The 23,008-nt window shown below is 39.6% G+C and overlaps 1 protein-coding gene across 1 annotated transcript in view; it reads left to right on the plus strand.

The window, feature by feature from the left end:
- Window positions 1-23,008, plus strand: part of SMCHD1 (structural maintenance of chromosomes flexible hinge domain containing 1) — an 81,981-nt gene that overhangs the window by 8,720 nt on the left and 50,253 nt on the right. Inside the window, exons 7-22 of the mRNA XM_072152118.1 lie at window positions 355-474; window positions 2,844-3,007; window positions 3,118-3,205; window positions 6,876-7,086; window positions 8,097-8,223; window positions 11,076-11,259; window positions 13,999-14,196; window positions 14,989-15,102; window positions 16,475-16,581; window positions 16,678-16,760; window positions 17,704-17,817; window positions 18,012-18,089; window positions 18,587-18,706; window positions 20,698-20,839; window positions 21,516-21,612; window positions 22,157-22,229. Coding sequence (XP_072008219.1) covers window positions 355-474; window positions 2,844-3,007; window positions 3,118-3,205; window positions 6,876-7,086; window positions 8,097-8,223; window positions 11,076-11,259; window positions 13,999-14,196; window positions 14,989-15,102; window positions 16,475-16,581; window positions 16,678-16,760; window positions 17,704-17,817; window positions 18,012-18,089; window positions 18,587-18,706; window positions 20,698-20,839; window positions 21,516-21,612; window positions 22,157-22,229 — 2,020 coding nt within the window. The remainder of the gene's footprint in view (window positions 1-354; window positions 475-2,843; window positions 3,008-3,117; window positions 3,206-6,875; window positions 7,087-8,096; window positions 8,224-11,075; window positions 11,260-13,998; window positions 14,197-14,988; window positions 15,103-16,474; window positions 16,582-16,677; window positions 16,761-17,703; window positions 17,818-18,011; window positions 18,090-18,586; window positions 18,707-20,697; window positions 20,840-21,515; window positions 21,613-22,156; window positions 22,230-23,008) is intronic.

Consider the following 23,008-nt stretch of genomic DNA (forward strand, 5'->3'; position numbering starts at 1 on the left):
TGAGTTTGTATTATTGTACAAAGCCAGAGCTTATTGTAAAGATATGTACATACTCCCCTCCAGGTTGTACTTGTTGGGTGTGTTGTTATTTAAAAAATGTTCAATAAAAATATCTGATTAAAAAAAAAAAAGTAAATTGTATTTATCACATAGGCATGATTCACACCAAACTGTTTTTAACTCTTGGATAACAATTTTATTGGAGAAAATGTACATGACTGTATATATATTGACACGTGTTTGAGGCAGACAATTCCTTTAACATAACAGGGATTTCTATAATTCTATATAATAAATCTGCCAGTTCTGTTCATGGCATAGTTGTAATTGTTATTATGGATGTCATTTTTCAAGATTATTACAAAGACATCCGGCTCTCAAGATGTCCACGAATTTTTACTTTCCAAAGAAGATTTTGAGAAGAAGGAGAAGAATAGGGAATCTATTTACGATGGTTATATCAGAAACAGAAAGGTAGGAAAAATGTAAAAGTTAATCTTACCATTTTGTTTGTACATTAAAGAGGTTATCCGGGTTTAAACATTTTTTTATGGCCAGGCTGGGGAGGGCTATTTAAACATAATAAACATGTACTTACCTCCTCCAGTGCTGCCGATGTCCCGCGCCGCGGCCCGTCTTCTCCGTGCGCCGGTTTCATTACACCGGCGCACAGGGAGCTTCCGGCCGGCCGGATGCTCCCATGTGCACCATCTCCCAGCGCTTACAACGCTGAGAGATATGGGCGGATGGGAGGAGCCGTCCACAACGCGGACCGGAAGCTCCCTGTGCGCGGCTTCTGTGCCCCTGTTTGTTTACAGGGGCACGGATCGAAGTGACCGCGGCGCGGGACATCGGCGGCGCCGGAGGAGGTAAGTCCATGTTTATTATGTTTAACTATCCCTCCCCAGCCCGGCCATAAAAAGATTTTTAAACCCGGATAACCCCTTTAACTCAATGCTGACTGCCCACTGACTTGACACCAGCTGGTAAGGGACCCATGTCTGCAGCTACATCTTGTGGTGTCCCAGCAGTTTCTCCTGCTTCTGTGTCGAATGCAAGATTGGGTCCCTGGAGACCCAAAGGAGTAGGTAGAAAGCAATTTATTATCACTTCTTCATTAAGCAGAGAAAATATAACCATAAGCTCAAAAAACACAAAAATATTATAGAAGACAACAACACAAGAGGAAACACAACATGAAACAGTCCACAAACACTTCTCAAATTTGAAACTAAATAAATGAAAAAGATTTCCTCTCCCACAACGTTCTTCTCCATAAAAGGCAGAGCAAAAGTTGAGTGGAAAAACGGTACCTTATCAGAACCTATCCTAAAGGTACGTTTTTTTCCACTAAACTTTTGTTCTTTTGTTGAGAAGAACATTGAGGCACAAAAAAAATCTATTATTGAGAAAAACATATTTATTATCATTTCTGCCTCCTCTTTTCGTCACTGCATAGAGCTATGCAGTGAATTGTGGAGCTGACAGTTCCCCGACTCTATAGACCCTGTGGTGGTAATGTAATGGCTGGGTCTGAAACCGTTAAGGCTGAGTTGACATTGCTTTATTTGTATACACTAAGTGTATACATCGGAAAAATACCCAACTTATACGCTTGATATATACATTGACAAATGGTAACAAATGGTGGCATATTTGTTGCCGTCGCCTGGGCACTATACATAGTTTCCGTCAAAAAAAGCAGGGTGGAAAAATGTAGCAAGCTATGTCTTTTCATCCTGCAGCCTCCGCCTGTGCGGCGTACGCGCTTAGCCGAGGCAATGGATAGCTATGGGGAGCGGATGCAGCTCCCGCCAGGCACAGATGTCGCTCGGCAGAAAGGAAGACCCGATGATGTCATCACTGGGGAAACACCCTGTTCATTTGCAGCTGATGACATACACTCCTCCCCCCACATTTAGGGAGGAGGTGCCTGGGTCAAGTATTCCACTGTTTAGACATAAAGTGGGATACGTCTGTGCCATACGTTAAGAGGACAGATCGGAATCCTCCTCACGTGTCCTTACAACGTATGCACAAAAACAAGGTGTGAAATCAGCCTAAGCAGTACAGCCATCTTGTCAGACACCTTTTCTCCCTGTAAATAGATTCCCCATTTAAAGTGGAAAACTTAAGGGGGAAAGAAATTTAAGTATGCACTTGATGCAGAATAATACAGTAGCATTAAAGTGAATGTGATTTGGAGATGACAATGTGCAGAAAGCCTTTTCAGGTCTCATCATTGTCTTGTGGTTGTTTTCTAAATATGCACTGTTGTTGTTTGTGCAAAAATAGGTAATAATTATTTTATATAGCGCACACAGATTACACAATGCTACAAAAAGCTTGCCAAATCATCCCCTGTCCCCATGGGCCTTACAATCTAATCAACTTAGCAGTATTTTTATTTATGTATTTTTTTTGGAGTGTGGGAGGATACCCATGCAAACATAGAATATACAAACTCTTTGCAGATGTTGACCTGGATGGGACATGAACCTAGGACCCCAGCGCTGCAAGGCTGTAGTGCTTACCACTGAGCCACCTTGTTGCCCTGCATACACTAACTTTTCTCACACTTGACTGGCCTGTATAGGTGAATAAGTTAGTGTACAAAAAAAAAAAAAAAACACATGTCCGGGGGTGGGGGGGGAGGATAATTTATTCCCTCCTATGTGAATGGTGTTAAAATAAATGCCATTCAAACCTTTTTATGAATGGAATTTGTTTTCCTACCTTCATCTAAATGTAGTAAAACTGCTTGCAGAACCTCTAAGAAAAAACATTAAGAATCCTCAGTGCTCCATTCACGCAATAATAATTGACTTTTCTTTTATTTGTAGCCGGCTGATTTTTCACACGTTTCTGAAGATGATAAAAACCTGCGTAACCTCATCATGGAAGAGAAGGATAAAGAAAACTTTACTGCGGTTATCGTAACCGGTGTTCAGGCTGAACATATACAATTTTTAAAAAATTTCCGTCATCTGTGGGTCACACAGCTAGCGTGAGTAAGACACAACCAGTTTTAACATTGCAAAATATTTTGAACATCCTTTTTTTTCTTGAAAGTAATTGGTTCTTCTGTAACAGAAATTGTTTGTGTTTTTTCCCTAGGCATATCTATCATTACTATGTACATGGTCCAAAGGGACATATATTGGGTAAACCAAGAACCACACCGTTCAGCTGTATTGATATAGAGGTATATTAGGCCTTAAATTGGCATTTCATGTAAATTTTACTGTGTCTAAACTTATTTCATGAATTTAGTGCAAAAAATATTTTTGTATATTCAGCTTCTATTACAGATTGTGAAAATCTTAATATACTGTCCATCCCAGACATTATGAGTATTAACTAAAATGATAGACTATTATTTTTCTTCCCAAGGGTGAAATATTTTGGGGTTGGTGCTGTTTGCTTAACCCCTTAAGGACGCAGCCATTTTGTAGCTTAAGGCTCAGCCCGATTTTTTGGATTCTGACTTGCGTCTCTTTATACGGTTATAACTTTAGAACACTGTTACTTATCAAAGAGATTCTGAGATTGTTTTTCCCCACATGTTGTACTTCATTTTAGTGGTAAATTTTGGCAGATAAGTTTTGCATTTATTTACAAAAAAAAAAGAAAATATGATAAATTTTTGGAAAAATTTGCCATTTTCGAAATTCAAAATCATTGCGTTTTCAGGCAGATCGATTTACCACCTAAATAAGTTGCTGAATAACATTTCCCATTTGTCTACTTTACATTTTCATAATTTCTGAAATGTCTGGATAATTTATTTTGATGTCACGCGGCTTGCAAATAGAATATCGCTTTTCCGGATTTTCAGAATTGACTATTTTGGGGATAAATACAGTTTGGAATGAAATTTTACATATTTAGCATCAAAACCCCCTATATAACCAACCCATTTTCAAATCTGCACCCCTCAAGCTATCAGAAACAGCTTTTACGAAGATTGTTAACCCCTTGAGATCTTCATAGTAATTGAATCAAAATGGAGGTGAAATTTAGAATGGTCATATTGTTCCCTTATACGTTCATTTAGCCCTAAAATTTACACATTTCCAAAAGATAAAAAGAGAAAACCCACCATACAATTTGTTCTGCAATTTCTCCTGAGTACAAAGACCCCCCACATGTGGACGTTACTTGTGTTATGGGGGCACAGCGAGACGCAGAAGGGAAGGAGCACCCTGCAGCTGCCAGGATTTTAGTTTCCTCATTGGCCCCTTTTGAAGGCTATAAAATTTTCGCTTTTTCGTTATTGGGGCCATGTGATGCCATTTTTTTTGCGGGATGAGATGCTTTTTCCAATGTTACCATTTTGGGGTTTGTATCACCTATTGTTGAAAATTTAGGAACGTTTTTTGAGGACAGGAGTAGAAAAGCATCAATTCTGTACTGGATTTTTTACTTCTTTTTTTTTTGGTGTTCACCGTATAGACTAATAATCATGTTAGCTTTATTCTATGGGTTGATACGATTACGGGGATACCAAACATGAATATATTTTCTTACGTTTTACTAAATTTGTCAAACAAAACCCTAATGTGGGGAAAAATCTATCATTTATGTATTGCCGTCTTCCAAGTGGCATAACTTTGTTACTTTTTTGGCTACGGAGCTGGTTGATGGCTTGTTTTTTGCGGGACATGTTGTACTTTGCACCAGTATCATGTCGCAGTACATATGGTTTTTTGATCACACTTTATAGCATTTTTTGTGGGATTGAAAAGGTAAAAATCATAATTTTTGGAGGGTTTATAACAGTTTTTTTTTACGGCGTTTATCGTGCGGGTTCAATAATGATTTACTTTTATTCTACGGGTTGTTACGGACGCGGTGATACTATATATGTGGGGTTTGTGTTATGATTTAGACTTTTTTTTGAGTTATATGTCTCTTTATATGTTTTGGGGGTTTGGGGCATTTTTAGTGATTTATGACTTTATTTTTTTATTGAATAACTTTTTTTTTTTACTTTTTCACTTTTATACCATGGGACATGAAGAAGCAATCATCTGATTGCTTCTTCATGATAATATTCTGCAATACTCATGTATTGCAGAGTATTATCAGTGTCAGCCTATACACTTGCATAGGCTGGCACTGTGCCAGTAAGATGACGTCACAGACGCCATCTTACTGGCAATTCTTGCAGGTAACTCTGGGGTCCAGATCGGACCCCAGAGTTACTATAGCAACGATCGGCGCACCCCGAAAACGGTTCGGGGGGGCCGATCGTGGGGGAAAGATCCCCCAGATACATGTTAGATGCCGCGGTCGCGCTGACCGCGGCATTTAACGGGTTAAGCACCCGCGATCGGAGACAACTCCGATCGCGGGTGTTACACTGGGGTGCCGGCTATCAGTCACAGCCGGCACCCCGTCTTTCCCGATGCCGGTTCGGCTCAGATCTTGAGCTGAACCGGCATCAGCTCAGCGTCCGATATATCGGACGCTGAGCGCTAAGTCACTGCGCTCAGCGTCCGATATATCGGACGCTGAGCGTTAAGAGGTTAATGTACTTGATTGTTGCCAGTGCTGACCACTATATGTGTGCGTATTGCAGACCCTACCATTGTACTTAGCAATCCATGGTAATATATGAACAAAAGAAATGGCAAATAATACTGATGTCAGATACAATAGTAGCTACGCATGTGTTTAGTTTTTGACCTCCTATTGTTCTAATGAAGGTACATTTGTAAATAGACTGTCAATACCCATATACATCTTCTGTAAATGTATCACACCTCTGTCAGTGTAAGGCTACATTCAGACGAACGAATATACGGCCGATATATACGCCCCCCATCGACGGCAATGGGCGCACGGCGCCCAACAGGAGCGGTGCGGTGCAGCACACGCCCGGTACCATACCCCGTCCTATCTTTCAACCTATGTTCCTATGGAGAGGGGCCGGGGGTGAGCGGCGCTGCAGTACGGCAGGCAACGGCTATCTGAATGTAGCCTAAAGCTGATGTTTCCATTTCCATTCAAATATGATATTTTTTTTTAGTTTTACTATAAAGTAGAAATCCCAGAAAACTCTATTTTCTGGTCCCTCAGAAATGTATACTACAGTGAAGGCTCTTGTTGCTTCAGCTGTGTCAAGTTGGTTATCGGATTCTCCTACTGACGCCCTTGGTGAGACAGATTTATGAAAATTGTCTGGAAGAAAATCACTGCTCCCCTTGGCAGTCACTCACACATGGAGAAATATACTGTAATAAAAGTTATCGGCAATAAAGAACATTTTATTTTTAGACACTTTCATAAATGTCTGAAAAATATAAATGAGAAGGCATCCTGGTTTCAGTTTCCAAATTTAAATGTCCCCGACAGTCTTTAATGTGCACAGCAAGACTGCTATGGACCAGTGGTGTAGTGTCCCATATTGCCCTCTAGCTTGTCCCTGTGTGCTCGCTATCTAAAGAAAATTCCTTGTACTTTTACCATCTCTGGTTCTTCCTGTGCAGTAATTAAATTACACCCAGCTTCATTGCACAAGCGTCCGTGCATCCACAGAGAAGCCCCGGTGTAGTATGCCAACTTCACTGTGCCACTAGGGCAGAGCTTCAGAACAAGGTAAAGGTTTTGTTAGCACTGCCACAGAGGGACAAAATAAAAGGACAGTTTAGGAAGCTAAACTACTGGTTTGTAAACTACTCTCCAAAATAGCCTTCACATGTCCTCTTTAAATACAAATAAAATCCATTAATGGGAGCAAATAAACCTCTTCAGTTAAAAAAGGCAATTGTATCCTAATGTCATCTGCGTTTCTTGTTGTGACATTTACGTGAAGCACAATCTTTGCCATAGAAGTTTGTTTCTTGATGTCCCGCTTAATTTGTTTACAGGTTTACATATACGAAAAAGCAAAGGCGCCTAAAATTCTCAATCTCCGAGAGATCAAAGATGACATGCAGACGTTGTATATTAATTCTGCTGCTGACAGCTTTGAGTTTAAAGCCCTTGTTGAAAGAGAGGGGGTAGTTGAAGGAATCATACGCTACCATCCATTTCTTTATGATAAAGAAACTTACCCGGATGACCCCTACTTCTCATCAAGTAAGTGAATCATTATTTGTCATAATTATGCATATTATGCATTTGGAATTTTTTTCCTGCTTCCCAGTACACGGCATGGAATATTAAATACCATCTCTATGAAGTGTAATTTGTCACACAGCTCAGGACATGGAAAAATAAAAAAAGTTATGGATTTTTGATCATGGGGAGTGAAAAATGAAAAAACAAAAAGGGCCAGGTCCTGAAAGGGTTAAAAAAAAAAAAAAAGCTTATAGTCCATCATGATGGAAAGGGGGTCACACTATTTTTCAATGTGCCAGTCCTGGAAGCTTTTCACTCTACTCTTCTCTAATTAAATGGACTTCACATATTGCACATGAAGGGGGCTTACATCATACAGAAGTATTATGCAAGGACGAGGCCCACTGCGCAACGTGTGACCACACTTTCATGTTCCGTTCTCTGATAGGTGGTGTCGGTTTAGGTGCAGTAACCTAGCCCACCATATCCGGTTCCATATGTGTATATTGGTACTGTTTTAAGAGTTTTTGTCTTTTTTTTTAATTTACAGTGTGTAGACCTTTAATTACTGGAAGCAGTGCATATCCCTTTTTTTCCTCTTATTTTTGGAATACACAAATTATAAAAGCAAATGCATTTAAAATGCTGTGAAAATTTTTACATTGAGATCACACGGGATAGGGCCTAACTTGCTGATCAGTGGGGGTCTCAGTGCTGCGACCCCTCTCCGCTCCATCAGATTAATGGAGCAGAGGCCGCGCATGACCATTCTGCTCCATTAATCTCTATGGAGCTGACAGAAATTGGCGTGCGCTCACAGATCCCCTTCAGCTCCATAGAGATTAATGGAGCAGAACGGTCATGCGTGTCTGTCTACTTCATTAATCTGACGGAGCGGCGAGGAGTCGCAGCACTGAGACCCCCACTGATCAGTAGATAGTGCCTAACCTGTCTTTGTGTGAAAACCCCCTTTTTTTTTTTTTTCTCCTTGATTTTATTATAAATGTCATTTTGTTACACTATTTTAGAAGATAAAGACGACATTGATGACGTTGATGATGATTGCTTCATTGTTGAAAAAGAAGCTAGAGGAAAGAGACCAATCTTTGAATGTTTTTGGAATGGAAGACTGATTCCTTATACCACAATCCATGAGTAAGGCTTGAAATTAATTTGGGTTAAAATTTTTGTTTCCTGTCAAAGTACACTCACTGGCCACTTTATTAGGTACACCATGCTAGTAACGGGTTGGACCCCCTTTTGCCTTCAGAACTGCCTCAATTCTTCGTGGAATAGATTCCACAAGGTGCTGGAAGCATTCCTCAGAGATTTTGGTCCATATTGACATGATGGCATCACACAGTTGCCGCAGATTTGTCGGCTGCACATCCATGATGCGAATCTCCCGTTCCACCACATCTCAAAGATGCTCTATTGGATTGAGATCTGGTGATTGTGGAGGCCATTTGAGTACAGTGAACTCATTGTCATGTTCAAGAAACCAGTCTGAGATGATTCCAGCTTTATGACATGGCGCATTATCCTGCTGAAAGTAGCCATCAGATGTTGGGTACATTGTGGTCATAAAGGGATGGACATGGTCAGCAACAATACTCAGGTAGGCTGTGGCGTTGCAACCATGCTCAATTGGTACCAAGGGGCCCAAAGAGTGCCAAGAAAATATTCCCCACACCATGACACCACCACCACCAGCCTGAACCGTTGATACAAGGCAGGATGGATCCATGCTTTCATGTTGTTGATGCCAAATTCTGACCCTACCATCTGAATGTCGCAGCAGAAATCGAGACTCATCAGACCAGGCAACGTTTTTCCAATCTTCTACTGTCCAATTTCGATGAGCTTGTGCAAATTGTAGCCTCAGTTTCCTGTTCTTAGCTGAAAGGAGTGGCACCCGGTGTGGTCTTCTGCTGCTGTAGCCCATCTGCCTCAAAGTTCGATGTACTGTGCGTTCAGAGATGCTCTTCTGCCTACCTTGGTTGTAACGGGTAACAGCTCGAACCAGTCTGCCCATTCTCCTCTGACCTCTGGCATCAACAAGGCATTTCCGCCCACAGAACTGCCGCCCACTGGATTTTTTTTCTTTTTCGGACCATTCTCTGTAAACCCTCGAGATGGTTGTGTGTGAAAATCCCAGTAGATCAGCAGTTTCTGAAATACTCAGACCAGCCCTTCTGGCACCAACAACCATGCCACGTTCAAAGGCACTCACATCACCTTTCTTCCCCATACTGATGCTCGGTTTGAACTGCAGGAGATTGTCTTGACCATGTCTACATGCCTGAATGCACTGAGTTGCTGCCATGTGATTGGCTGATTAGAAATTAAGTGTTAACGAGCAGTTGGACAGGTGTACCTAATAAAGTGGCCGGTGAGTGTATAGTCCCTGCTTTGTAACTATATTACTTTTACATATTAGCTTAAATTGAAACTTTACAACAATGTTTAGATAAGAAAGAATCAGAAAGATGCAAGTATTCAAGAACCAAAGCATGCTTCTGCAAATGGAGGAAATTCATTGTAGTTCACTTCACATTTATTGATTGAAAAGATGGTATCACAAAGAAAAAGAGACTGGGTATTCAACAGATATGAAGGAGCAGAGTTGGGAAAACAAGGGTGGAGACACCTCAAGCTACTTAAATTAAAAGGCAGAATCTGAAGTTTAATAAGGTTTCATTATTTTGTTTAGATGCATAGCGCCACTTGCATAATTTTACCACATGCTCTTCCTATTGTAGTGGACGTGAGTTAATGATGTTTTATTTGTTAACAATATATGGTTCTGCACACTTATCCATATCTATGATATGTGAATCTTAACTGTCTTATGTTTAAAAAAGAAAAAAAAATTTAACATAATTAAAAGATACCTTGAACACAAGATACTTTGTAATATATCTTATCAGAGCAAAAATTTTCCTCCACTTTTATTATTTTCTTTCCACATCTGCTGTTTAGGCTCACTGCACACGGCTATCCTTTGATTCAACAACTAGCATGCTCACAAATTCATTACTATGGGCTCATACACACGGCTTCCACGCAGGGGTCCTATTCCTTCCCATGTTTGCAGCTTTGCAGTCTCTTTTTGCACTAACATCGCGTTATGAACTGATGCCTAGTGGTACGTGTCACCGCGGCCTTATACACCAATTACACAGAGGCTGCAAACGGACAACAATAAAGTTGTGACCTGATAAAGATGAACTGGAGACTATGTAGGGGGGAAGAGGAGCAATGAATCAAAGGAACAAAATCTATACTTCCAACTTATATAGTTGGAGAAAAGGGCAAATGTGATATGGCATAGTCAATGGAAGATATTTATGTACCCCGCCCCTACACCTGAGGGTGATGCCACACGTTACAAAACGGAATCAAAACGCACTGGGGCGGGCCGCAGCCTGTCACATACACATTTGTATGCAAACGCATGCGATCGGCAATCAGCCCCCAGTGTCTTCTATTGTGACCGCGGCTTGACCCAGTGCATTTTAATCAAGACGCTAATGTGTGACATCACCTTTAGGGTGGTGGCACACATGGAGTTTTGAACCTGTTTTTAGGCAGTTTTGAAGAAGTCCGTTAAACGCTATTTTTGAAAACGCATTCATTTTTGACCATTTTGGTCTATTTTCCAATTATCTTAAGATAATTGGGGTAAACTGTCAAAAATGGATGCAAAAACAGGTTCAAACCGCCATTTTTTTCCATTTTTATCTGTTTTTCCCCAGTTATGATAATTGGGAAAAACTGAAAAAATGGATGCGCTTTCAAAAAGACTGCACAAAAACAGGTTCAAAGCACTGCGTGTGCAGTACAACACCTGCCTTTAATTCTCCCCAGATTTTATAATGCACCTTCTCGTTATTCCCAATTTGTTGGAAACTCGGTGGCAGGCTGTTTAAACTTTTCAACGTCTCCCTAGATATGTATCTAGCACTTAAAATCTTTTTTCCATCATTGTTTGTTTTTCTTTTTAGATTTGACTGGTGTACAATACCAAAAAAGAGAGGACTGTTGCCTACTGAGTGCTATAATCGGATCTCTGGAGTGTTGTTTACAAATGACAAGTTTGAAGTGAGCACAAATAAATTGACCTTCTTAGATTTAGGGTTAAAACTTCAAGACAAGAACACAATTTTCACAAGAGTAATGAATTGTCAGGTAAGAGCCTTGCATGATGTTTTTAATAACTTTCATGAATAAGGGTCCATTACTGCCCCAGGTGCCGTCATATGGTGCCTCTGCTGAGGTACTGAATATGTAATTTATTCCACTAGTTTATATATTCTATTATTTTTGACTTTCCTCAAACTTTGGGATCCCCTTAACCATCATTGGGTCTCTCTAGTCTCAGGAGCTTTTGTATAGATCCTGTTGTTTATGCATGTGACAAATATATAAAGTTAGGGCCAGAAATATTTGGACAGTGACACAAGTTTTGTTATTTTAGCTGTTTACAAAAACATGTTCAGAAATACAATTATATATATATATATAATATGGGCTGAAAGTGCACACTCCCAGCTGCAATATGAGAGTTTCCACGTCCAAATCGGAGAAAGGGTATAGGAATCATAGCTCTGTAATGCATAGCCGCCTCTTTTTCAAGGGACCAAAAGTAATTGGACAATGGACTCCAATCCAAGGGCTGCAATTAACTCTGAAGGCGTCTCCCTCGTTAACCTATAATCAATGAAGTAGTTAAAAGGTCTGGGGTTGATTCCAGGTGTGTGGTTTTGCATTTGGAAGCTGTTGCTGTGACCAGACAACATGCGGTCAAAGGAACTCTCAATTGAGGTGAAGCAGAACATCCTGAGGCTGAAAAAAAGAAAAAATCCATCAGAGAGATAGCAGACGTGCTTGGAGTAGCAAAATCAACAGTCGGGTACATTCTGAGAAAAAAGAAATTGACTGGTGAGCTTGGGAACTCAAAAAGGCCTGGGCGTCCAGGGATGACAACAGTGGTGGATGATCGCCGCATACTTTCTTTGGTGAAGAAGAACCCGTTCACAACATCAACTGAAGTCCAGAACACCCTCAGTGAAGTAGGTGTATCTGTCTCTAAGTCAACAGTAAAGAGAAGACTCCATGAAAGTAAATACAAAGGGTTCACATCTAGATGCAAACCATTCATCAATTCCAAAAATAGACAGGCCAGAGTTAAATTTGCCAAAAAACACCTCAAGAAGCCAGCTCAGTTCTGGAAAAGTATTCTATGGACAGATGAGACAAAGATCAACCTGTACCAGAATGATGGGAAGAAAAAAGTTTGGAGAAGAAAGGGAACGGCACATGATCCAAGGCACAGCACATCCTCTGTAAAACATGGTGGAGGCAACGTGATGGCATGGGCATGCATGGCTTTCAATGGCACTGGGTCACTTGTGTTTATTGATGACATAACAGCAGACAAGAGTAGCCGGATGAATTCTGAAGTGTACCGGGATATACTTTCAGCCCAGATTCAGCCAAATGCTGCAAAGCTGATCGGACGGCGCTTCATAGTACAGATGGACAATGACCCCAAGCATACAGCCAAAGCTACCCAGGAGTTCATGAGTGAAAAAAGTGGAACATTCTGCAATGGCCAAGTTTATCACCAGATCTTAACCCAATTGAGCATGCATTTCACTTGCTCAAATCCAAAATTAAGACGGAAAGACCCACAAACAAGCAAGCTCTGAAGGCTGCCGCTGTAAAGGCCTGGCAAAGCATTAAGAAGGAGGAAACCCAGCGTTTGGTGATGTCCATGGGTTCCAGACTTAAGGCTGTGATTGCCTCCAAAGGATTCGCAACAAAATATAGAAAATAATATTTTGTTTGGGTTATGTTTATTTGTCCAATTGCTTTTGAGCTCCTAACATTTTGAGTGTTTGTAAAGAAATGTGTACAATTCCTACATTTTCTATCAGATATTTTTGTTCAACCCTTCAAATTGAACGTTACAATCTGCACTTGAATTCTGTTGTAGAGGTTTCATTTCAAATCCAATGTGGTGGCATGCAGAGCCCAACTCACGAAAATTGTGTCACTGTCCAAATATTTCTGGCCCTAACTGTATATACATACCATTATACAAATATGTATAATGGTATAAACCTTGGACCAATGGACCAATAAATGTTTTTTATCCCAGACCTAAATCTATTTTTAGTAAAATTTTTTGTTCTGGCCTTAATCTTTATATCAGGAGTAGATCAGCCATTTAAAGTAAGCAGCTCCCAGTGCTACAGCATATGGCGCAGTGTTACATTGCTAACATTATCAGAACACTGCGGCTCTGTACAATAGAAAACGCCGGACTGTGCTATAAGCTTCACCCTCCTACTCCTGCTTCATGAAGTAGTCACCACCCCCTCATGAATACTCCCGACCGCTTACAGCGCAGTCCAGCATTTTCTATTTTATGCTACGGCAGTGTTTGCTAGCGTTATTGGAGGTTTCCGGTAACGCCAGCAGTGTAACACTGCGGCATCTGTTGTAGTACTAGGAGCTGCTTACTTTAGAAACAAATCAGGGCTGTGGATTGAGTCCCGTTTTTGTCTATATGTGTGTGCAGCAGTGTAGCAGAGCTGTCTGTACATTATTTCTCAATAATATGTTTTAGTGCATTTCATTTGGTTTTAAAAAATACAGAAAAATAGCAGGTTTTCATGTTGGGCACCTGTCAAATTTTTTAGTGAATGACAAAACTACAGAAGTCACAGCAAAGAAGCCATGTTTTGGCAATTTGTCAGTATTAATATGTGCATCATGATGGGCGCAGTTCGTCCAGTGCCGCATATAGAACCACGGCTTCTGCAATTTTTTTGCAATACATTTTTAAGTAGCTTTGTTTTTATATTACACTTAATATAATATAATTTTTAAATTTTTTTTTATTTATTTATTTTTTTACAGGACCAGAGAGTAAAAATTGACAGAGAATTTGCTTTATGGTTGAAAGAATGTCATGAAAAGTATGACAAGCAAATAAAGTTTTTCGGTTTCAAAGGGGTAATTACCCGACATGATGTTGCCGCAAAACGCTTGCAAACTCCTTGGTCGACCTATACATCAGTTGAATGGGATGGAAAGACTTACAGTCAAGGGCAGCTGGTGAGTCTTATGTTTTCACTCAAGTATTCTTTCTAACATCCAGTTAATGGGTCCTCTTTCCTAGGATCTTATTGATGAATGCATTTAAAAGAAAAACTACCACTTGCGTAGTCTGGTTTTAGACTTTATATACCTACAGGTCAGGCTTTAATACTATATAATAGAACATGTTTTCATTAGGCTTTAAATGGAGAGAAACGACTTTTAAAAATATATTAATTCCCGCCGTGCACTCCTGTGCATGTAACACGGGCTGCCTTGCACTCCATCATCTCCCAATTATGCACTACTCCATGCTTTCATCGACACCCACTCCCACCCTTCTGCCTGAGAGCCAGTGACGCTATCTGCTGTCAAGCAGCCAATTAGGAGTGATGGTTTTCCTTTAAGGAAATCTTCAAAATCGAGCTTGAAAAACCATTGACATTTACTCATTGATCCAGGCACTGTGACTGTGCTAATCTTCTTATATTTTCCATCCTTTTTTTTTCTAAAATTCAACTTTAAATGATACTAATAAGCTAGATTTACATTTGTCATATATTCACTCCCCTCAGCCACTGTTCCTGTACTATTTCTTCCGTGCATATATTATGATTTTTAAAATGATCTTAAAGTTTACTATTTTCTTTATTTTGTTATTTCTTTTGGGATTAGGGTATATACTCTATATAGCACATGTCTACTGTATTTAGTTGTGAACTACTTTTGCAAGTGCAATTTTTTAGACTTTGCATTGGCCAAATCCTCCATTTATTACTTGTGTAATGTCATATTTGTTTTTGGTAACAGGTGAAAACCATCAAAACAGCACCTCTTATATATGGAAGTATAGTTAAGTTTCTCCTGTATGGAAATCATGAAGGTGATGTTTATTCTACAGGGGGAGAAGTTCAAATATCTTTGGTACGTAATTTGTGATTTCAGCATAGGTGTTTTGGAATATATAAATGTGGATACAATTGTATAGCTCAACTTTGCAGTGAGAGGGATGCGCAGTCCTGTGTAATATAGATATTAATTGGTAAAACTTAGGACCTAGAACCACACGATCTTAAAAGGTGGATAATACTGACTTTAAAGGAAATCTAGAGTCTGTTTCCTACCTAATAAAGTAGCATCAGTGACAGAATGTTCTTGGTTCCCTGATGCAGGGTCTGTTCTAGTAATGCGTTTTTATGGTCTCTTTTTTTTCCCTTAAAGAATAAGTTTAAAAATTTAGGCAAATGAGGTGCTTCAGGGGGCATCAGCAGAGCTCCTCTGGCACCAACTTCACTGGTACATGCCCACCCCGAGCAGCTCAGTTTCTCTGGCAACTTCCAGGATCCTCTGCGTAGAAATCTGCAGTGCACATGTGCAGATCATCCCTGATGCCACTGGGGAAACCGAGCTACTGTGCAGGGGCTGGAAATGGATGCAGACTGCCGGTGAGGTAGAAGGCAGAGAGGACACAGGAGGAAGTGGAGCACTTGGAGGTCATTTGCATATTTAAAGCTTATGTTTTTTAGGAAAAGACCATAAAATTGCATTGCAAGGACAGTTTCTGCCTCAGGAGCCAAAAATATTTTGTCAGTGACACTGCTTTATATGGTATGAAATGGACTGAAGATTGCCTTTAAGCTACCTTTTGCTGCTGCCCAAAACAGGGACATTAACCACTAAGACAAGATGCCTCACAGGCTGCTGTTGCAGTGTTATGAAAATTTACTGTGCTCGCTTTCTGTCTTGAAGCCTTACACCTGAGGAATGGTCAAAGATTTCTCAGTTTGTCTCCATTATCCACAAGACACCTTCAAAATAAAGCATTGATAGTTGTAATGTTCTTCTGTTCAATGTACTCCTTAAAGGGAACCTGTCCTCAACAATTGGCATCTGTGCCACTGTGGGTGCATTCTAGAGTGTAGTTCCATTTTCTGAGTATCGGTTCTAATATCAAGTGCTGTCCTCTATGATGGTTCTCCTACGACCTTCACCTATTTACCTTTCAAACTTTTGAGAAGTGTTAGAGGTTTGTTCCTTATGTTGTTTTCAATTATGTATTGCTTGTGTACATTTATACTTTGTATTATAAATTATTTTTCATGAAACTGTATGCATGGTAAATCTATAAGAAAGGACACAAGCTTATCGGGGCAATTTGGGACACTCAAGTCAGCGGTTTAGACTCAAATTGAACTGTAGTTGTATTTGATTTCCAAATCATCCTGACAGGTTCTCTTTAAATATATCATAGCATACGTTATAACCTAAAACAATACGTATGTTTTATTTTATTAAGGAACCAAAAGAGCTGTATGATGAGATGAAGTGTGTACCAATATCTAAACTTGATCGTAATGCATCGCGATCAACTATAAAGAAGTACATGGAAGATGAAATGACAAAGTATGTATGCGCTAAGGATTTCTTTTCTGATGAGTTTGCCTTGTTTCACCGTTTGAAGCCTTAGTTACCTTTTTCTATGTTATTTGCTTTTCCAAGGTTCCCAGACTCATTGGCTCTGTCATTTCCTGATGGCGACGCTTTGGTAGATGATGATGTAAAACCTGCAGGAGCTCCTATAGGTAACATTACAAGCACTTGTGCTGTTGATTATTTCCTTGAAATATTTCCCAACAACTACCTGTAAGACATGGATATACTAATGAGGCATGGATATACTAATAAGACATGGATATGCCATAAAAGTGTTGGTCCATACTGCTGAATGGTGGGCACCTAACAGATTTGTCTGAGAGACAATACATTTGGCTCGGTTTAGCTGCCGCGCGGTTGCAAACTACTAATTCACATCTATTTACAGCTGCGGTAAAGTGTTGTCCATACTGTATATAAAGTGCAGCATATCATGTTGGGTTTTATCCCAGATTTCAATATATGTTATGGTTTTTGCCACAGCTGGTCTTTCTTTGCTGTGAGGTCAAGAAGGTGAATTTGTATATGAATCATTTTCACCAAGCTATATCTCCCCTTCTCTCCTGCACCATAACATACCGGTAGATTGCATTTTATTTTCTTACTGAGAAACCATTTCTTAATCCTGTTTTGCTTGGAGCTTTGCACCTTCCTGGCATTGTAGTACGTTGTGGAATTTGGGAGTTTTTACAGATGGCATTCTGACCATTTATTTTCTATGTGCTTTTTCACATCACTATTGTTCAACCGATCCGTGATCCTATTTTTTCTCACTTTGCGGATCACGGTAGTCTATGGCTCTGGGGAAAAAAAGTGATGTGTTGACTGACTGTTTTTCACTGATGATGCTGGGGATCCAGTTCTTATGCTTTCTAAAGTTAAACTATCAAATGTTTGGGCGTGAAAAAAAAATGGAACAGAAGCCATACAGAGGAAAATTGATTAAAAAAAAAACATACAAAACAGAAGGAAAATTGAAACACAACATACACACCTGTGTGAATAAGCCATTGCAGCAAGTAGACTTTGACTGAGGAACTGATATTCTTGTGCTTAAATGTCTTGATTATTTTTGTTCTTCAATATTTTTAGGAGCTATTCGGGTTGAAATTCTGAACAAAAAAGGAGAAGCCATACAGAAACTTCCAGGCACAAGTCATGCAGCTTCAAAGAAACTCTTGGTGGAGTTAAAGGTTCTGTTGCATTGTAAGTAGGTTTCTTGTCAAATTAAGTAATTAATATTGTATTTGCATTTAAAGTGGGATTTGATATGCTGCTCTCATGTGAAGATTTCTGTATCATGTCTTGTTTTTCATGATCACCACCATCATTTTGTAGATGCTAAAATAGTTCTCTAGATATTTACTGCCGATTCTTTTGTTTTTGCACATTTATTGAAGCCCCCGGTGGAGATAAAGAAATTATTTCACATATAAGTCAGCACGGAGGAAAATGGCCATATTGGTTTAAGAAAATGGGTAAGTATTTTTAACTTAAACTTAATTTTATATAAACCATCAATCTAAAAATAAGTCAATCTGTCTAAATGCACTGATTAAAAAGCATCATCACAAACCAGAGCAGTAGATAAGTTTTCATTTTGACTATTTATAGGTAATTTTACACACACAGTTTTGAAAGGAAAAACTCCCAACTCTTTGTTTTGCTTTGCTAAAGATTTTGGTGTTAAACCTAAAAAAAATAAAATACTAAACAAACAATGGGAGACATTGATCACATATTTTACTGTTTCTAGTGTAAAACATATTATTTAAAGGCCATTGATCACCAGATTACTGGTGATAGTGTCCTAATTAGTCTGCTCCTCAGTCTAGGCGATAAGGGGGGGGGGATGAGAGCACCTAGTGCAGCCTGGGCACTTTTACAAAGTTATTATTTCGTTAATATAGATGCAAGAAAACGTCTGAGAAAAAAAAAACTTTTAATCTATTTTTCAATTTTCTTTTTATTTTAGAGAACATTACAAAGCTTGGTGATTATACACTGAAACTTCAAGCCGTTTTGAATGAAAGTAATGCTGACAAATATGGAGGGAAAGCTCTGCCTTGTAAAAAGATCATGTTTAAGATTGTGGGTAAGCATCTTTATTCTGTGTGTATTGTTTATGTATAGTACATAGTTATATATGTTGGTGTCTCCCTTCTTTATCTGTTTTTTCCATTGCAATAGATAACTTTGTTTCCCCAAAAATAAGACATTGGGGCAGATTTATCAAGTGTCTGAAAGTCATAACATTTAAAGTTGCCCATGGCAACCAATCACAGCTCTGCTTTTATTTTACCATTGCTCATGAATATTCTAAAGGGGAACTGTGCTTGGTTGCCTTGGGCAAGTAGAAATATTCTGCCCCATTGTCTTGCATTCATTTTTGCTCTTAAAGATGCACTGGGTCTTATTTTCAGTGGATTTCTTGTTTCCGTGAACAAAAAATCAACCTCTTTATTTAGCAATAGCACTTTCCTTCAATGACTTCTTCTTGTCCAGGTAGCTGCTCACATTTGCAACACAACAGTCAGTGATTTTATCCCATCTTCCCCCATGTCACAACCTCCTGCAGTATCTACAAGATCTACTAATACTAATGCTTATGTGTGGCCAGAGGGGAGCTGTAGCATTGACTGCCACAAGGTCTTATTTTCAGGGGAGGCCTTGCATTTCTAACCTTGAAAAAAATTGTACTAGGCCTTGTATTCAGAGGGTCTCATTTTTGGGGAAACAGGGTATGTAGATGATGCTGATATGCTTTTGGGGGCATTAAAGGAAATCTACTATGTGGTAGTAAAACTAAACTAACTTGCCTATAGCCATCTTCTCTATGATCCTAGTGGTGGTTTTCATTAAGTTTGACACGCTGGGATCACTATAAAGAAGAGTTAGAAAAAGCAGCTACCGAGTGCCGGTCCATTAATTATTCAAGCTTTTTGCGTGACTTAACCTCCCTCTTCAGCACACAGTGTTGGGCTGTATTCACACGACCATTGGGGGACGTATATATACGGCGGCAAACTTGCGGCCGAATATACGTCCCTCATAGGCCAGCAATGGCCGCACATGTCCTATCTTTCCCCATGTTACGCCTCCGAGGACCATGCATCGCTATGTAGAGGGGACGGTTCAACTTTTATGTGAACGCAGCCTTAGATTGATTGTCATCCCTTTTATATGTTTTAAAATAACAAATTGTAAGAAAGCAACAGGTAACACAATGCATCAAAATCTTGGTACTTGTGCGATACTTTCAATGTCAGAACGGTATGGCATCCTTTTGAGAGATGTGTCCAGTTAGTAGCAGAGCAGGGACCACGTCATCAGGGTAATGTCACCATCTGACCTTATATGCGTCTCTACGCCTCCCAAGGATTCCCCAGACACAATGCTCTAAATTATGCAATTAAATAATTTTTTTGCCCAGCCTGGGATTTGAGCCAACAACCTCCACGCTCCACCTGCCATAGAAAGACAGGACATAGCCTCTATCCACTAGACTATGGGCTCATTGGCTGTCACTGGAGGGATTTTGTGTAACCAATAGCTTCACTGTGACACAGGCTGCATGCACTGGTATATAGAGATGCATCTTCTCAGAGATGTCTCTATATCATCATAGTTAATGAAGACTAGTGCCAGGATCCTGAAAAAGAAGGCAGTAGGGAAGTATGTTTAGTTAAAGTTTACTACCTCATAGTGGTAGATTTACTTTAACAGAGAACCTCAGGGCTTAGGTTCCACAGCAATAACAATGCCCCCTGCTACACCACCACCTCCCAGCACTTTCTTCAAGTTGGTCATCTCTGGATTCAGCTAGATATGGCATCTGTGCCCTAAGGTGCACTGCTAAGCACTTTAGCCTAACTTAAATATTTGCAAAGTGAGGGGTTTGGTTTGAAAGGAGCAGTTGGACAATAAAAATAAAAGAATGGGTGACATATGTTCATGGTCCCACCCAGACCACTGTGGCCAGATGCTAGTCTCAGTGGACACAGGAGAAAAGTGAAATGTCATTCTGAATTGACCTTCAAAGTTATTGTTTTGCCCAAATCCATGCCAATTTGTTTCTTTCTCAAGAGGGAAAACCGTTTAAATTTTTCCTTGGAGCCCTGGATACAGTTCATGTCGGCATACCATTCAGTATACCGTTAAACGTGCAAGATGAATTTGGTCATTCTACATTGCTTCCACCAGACTTTCAACCGGTTTTGGAGGGCAGGTATTTACTCACACCTGAATGTAATTTTATGTTTTCTTAGCCAAGAAATAATACATTTCTCTTTGTTAATGGATAGATTAAAATTTCCTGCTTGTGCCAAAAAAGGGTTATTTTTTAACTGGTCTTATTAAAAAAGAAACGCCAATAAACTTCAACAGTGTTGCCTTTATGCTTGTGGCTGGCTGCTCAGTGCCATTGAGTATCCATATTATCACTAGATGTGTGGGACATCTGTCAGGCCTTGTATGACAGTTTTCTGCTAAAAAAGCCCTGAAATAACGCAATGCCTTCAAAACTGCCAGTCATGGTGATTACTTCCCTTTTTACACCACCTCCACGCCAAGACTGCATGGGCATGTGGGCAGGGCCTTATATGCCAATGGCACATGCAAACAATGGACCACAAGTTGGTCGGTTGTTTGCGTCCTGTGCATAACAACTGTTCATGGGCAGGTAGCGCTACTCAGATCCTCCTGTCTCCTGATTTTTATCAATTTTTAAACATTTTCTTTTACATAAAATGTATTTAGTAAAATTTAAATATACTGCACCCCCCCCCCCCCTGTCAGTAGAGGAGTAACCACTCCCCTTTAAAGATATATCTCTGTAAATGCCTGTACTCTTTGTGCTAAAAGTATGTCAAAGATTTGTTTTAATCCTGTTTTGTTGCACTCAGTGGTCTGTCTATTGAATATGAAGAGCTAAGCGCAGCATCAGAGTTATTTATTAAGGGAGTGGTTGTTAAAGGGCAAGTGAAGAACCTCCAAGGCAAGGTAAGCAGAACCCTTTACGCATTACCAAAAATTGTGGCAATGCTGTAGGGGAGATCTATCAATGTATCTCACAAGAGCTGTGGAGTCTGCAAGACAAACTGTTCTCAATAATTATGTTCTCATAAAAGACATCCAGGCCCCTCTTGAACATGTACAAAGTATCCGCCATAACAACCTCTGTGTGTATGGCGATGGTAGAACCGACTCTTCCCAGGGCTTAAAGGATGCCCCTTTGTCCTGGTCAATAGACTAGGTAAAAAAAAGATGTTTTGATTGATCTTTGCACTGACCATTTGAATATTTTTATATTGTAATGAGGTCTCCCCTGAGCACTCTATTGCTACTAAGTTTAGTAATCTATCGTTGTATTCTAGTCCCTAATAATCTTGGTTTCTCTTCTCGGCCCCTTATCCAGCAATACTATGTTGTGTGTTTTTTTGTTTTTTTTTTTGTTATCGTATTCAGAAATTCTTTTCGACATTTAAAAGCCTTGCTGTTACATATCTTATCGGAATTATTGTCTTATGGCTTTGTCTCCCAACAGAATTTTACTTTGAAAGTTACTTTGCCTGGTCTACAACTGGACAACCAGACCACAAAGATAAAGCTATTACCTGGTATGTATGTATGAATGGATATGTGTTTCTGGTTTTCTCTGTATGAAATGTCAAAATAAACACCTACCTTAAATTTTGTCATTAAGAACGCACCCTGGATGCTTTACAAATTCTGGTGCTGAAGGATCATGAAGTGCTCTTAATTGAAAAGGGTACAAATGGTTTGTCTCAAGATACATTGACTTTTTTCAGGACCTGTGTGTTGCTATAAAGCTTGTAGTGGTGACAACTAATTTTGTCACTGATTATTATTTCACAGCAACTAAAGATCAGTTTGTTAAGAAATCTCCCATCAAAATCGAGCATGATAAATTAAGGACACTTACTCATAGATTAAAGGGTAGTTCTTTATTTTTTTTAAGCAGCCCCCTCCGGCCACCTTTAGTTAATTTTCATAGCTCTTGGACAACCCCTTTAAGGCAATGTGACTGTGGTGATCTTTCTTTTATTTGTTATTTGTTATTCATGGCCTCCTTCCCTCTAAAAAAAAAAAATAAATAAAATCTTTAAAAATTATGCTTATGAGGAGTGTTACCAGATCCCCTCAGTGCTGTAGCTTCACGGGCTGTTAGACTGTCTCCACCTATACCCTGCTACTTCCATCCTTCCTCTGTCTGGTGTGATTACACTGCCGCAAAGAGGCTCTGGTAACACCCACCTGAGCCATTCTGGTTAATGACCATACTTGTAAAAGTTCATTTTAGAAGGAATGAGACCATAGCTAATAAATATAAGAAGATTATCACAGTCACAGTGCCTGGATCTATGAGAAAGTGTCC

The sequence above is a fragment of the Engystomops pustulosus genome, chromosome 5 (genome assembly GCF_040894005.1).
Source record: "Engystomops pustulosus chromosome 5, aEngPut4.maternal, whole genome shotgun sequence".
NCBI classification, from domain to species: domain Eukaryota; kingdom Metazoa; phylum Chordata; class Amphibia; order Anura; family Leptodactylidae; genus Engystomops; species Engystomops pustulosus.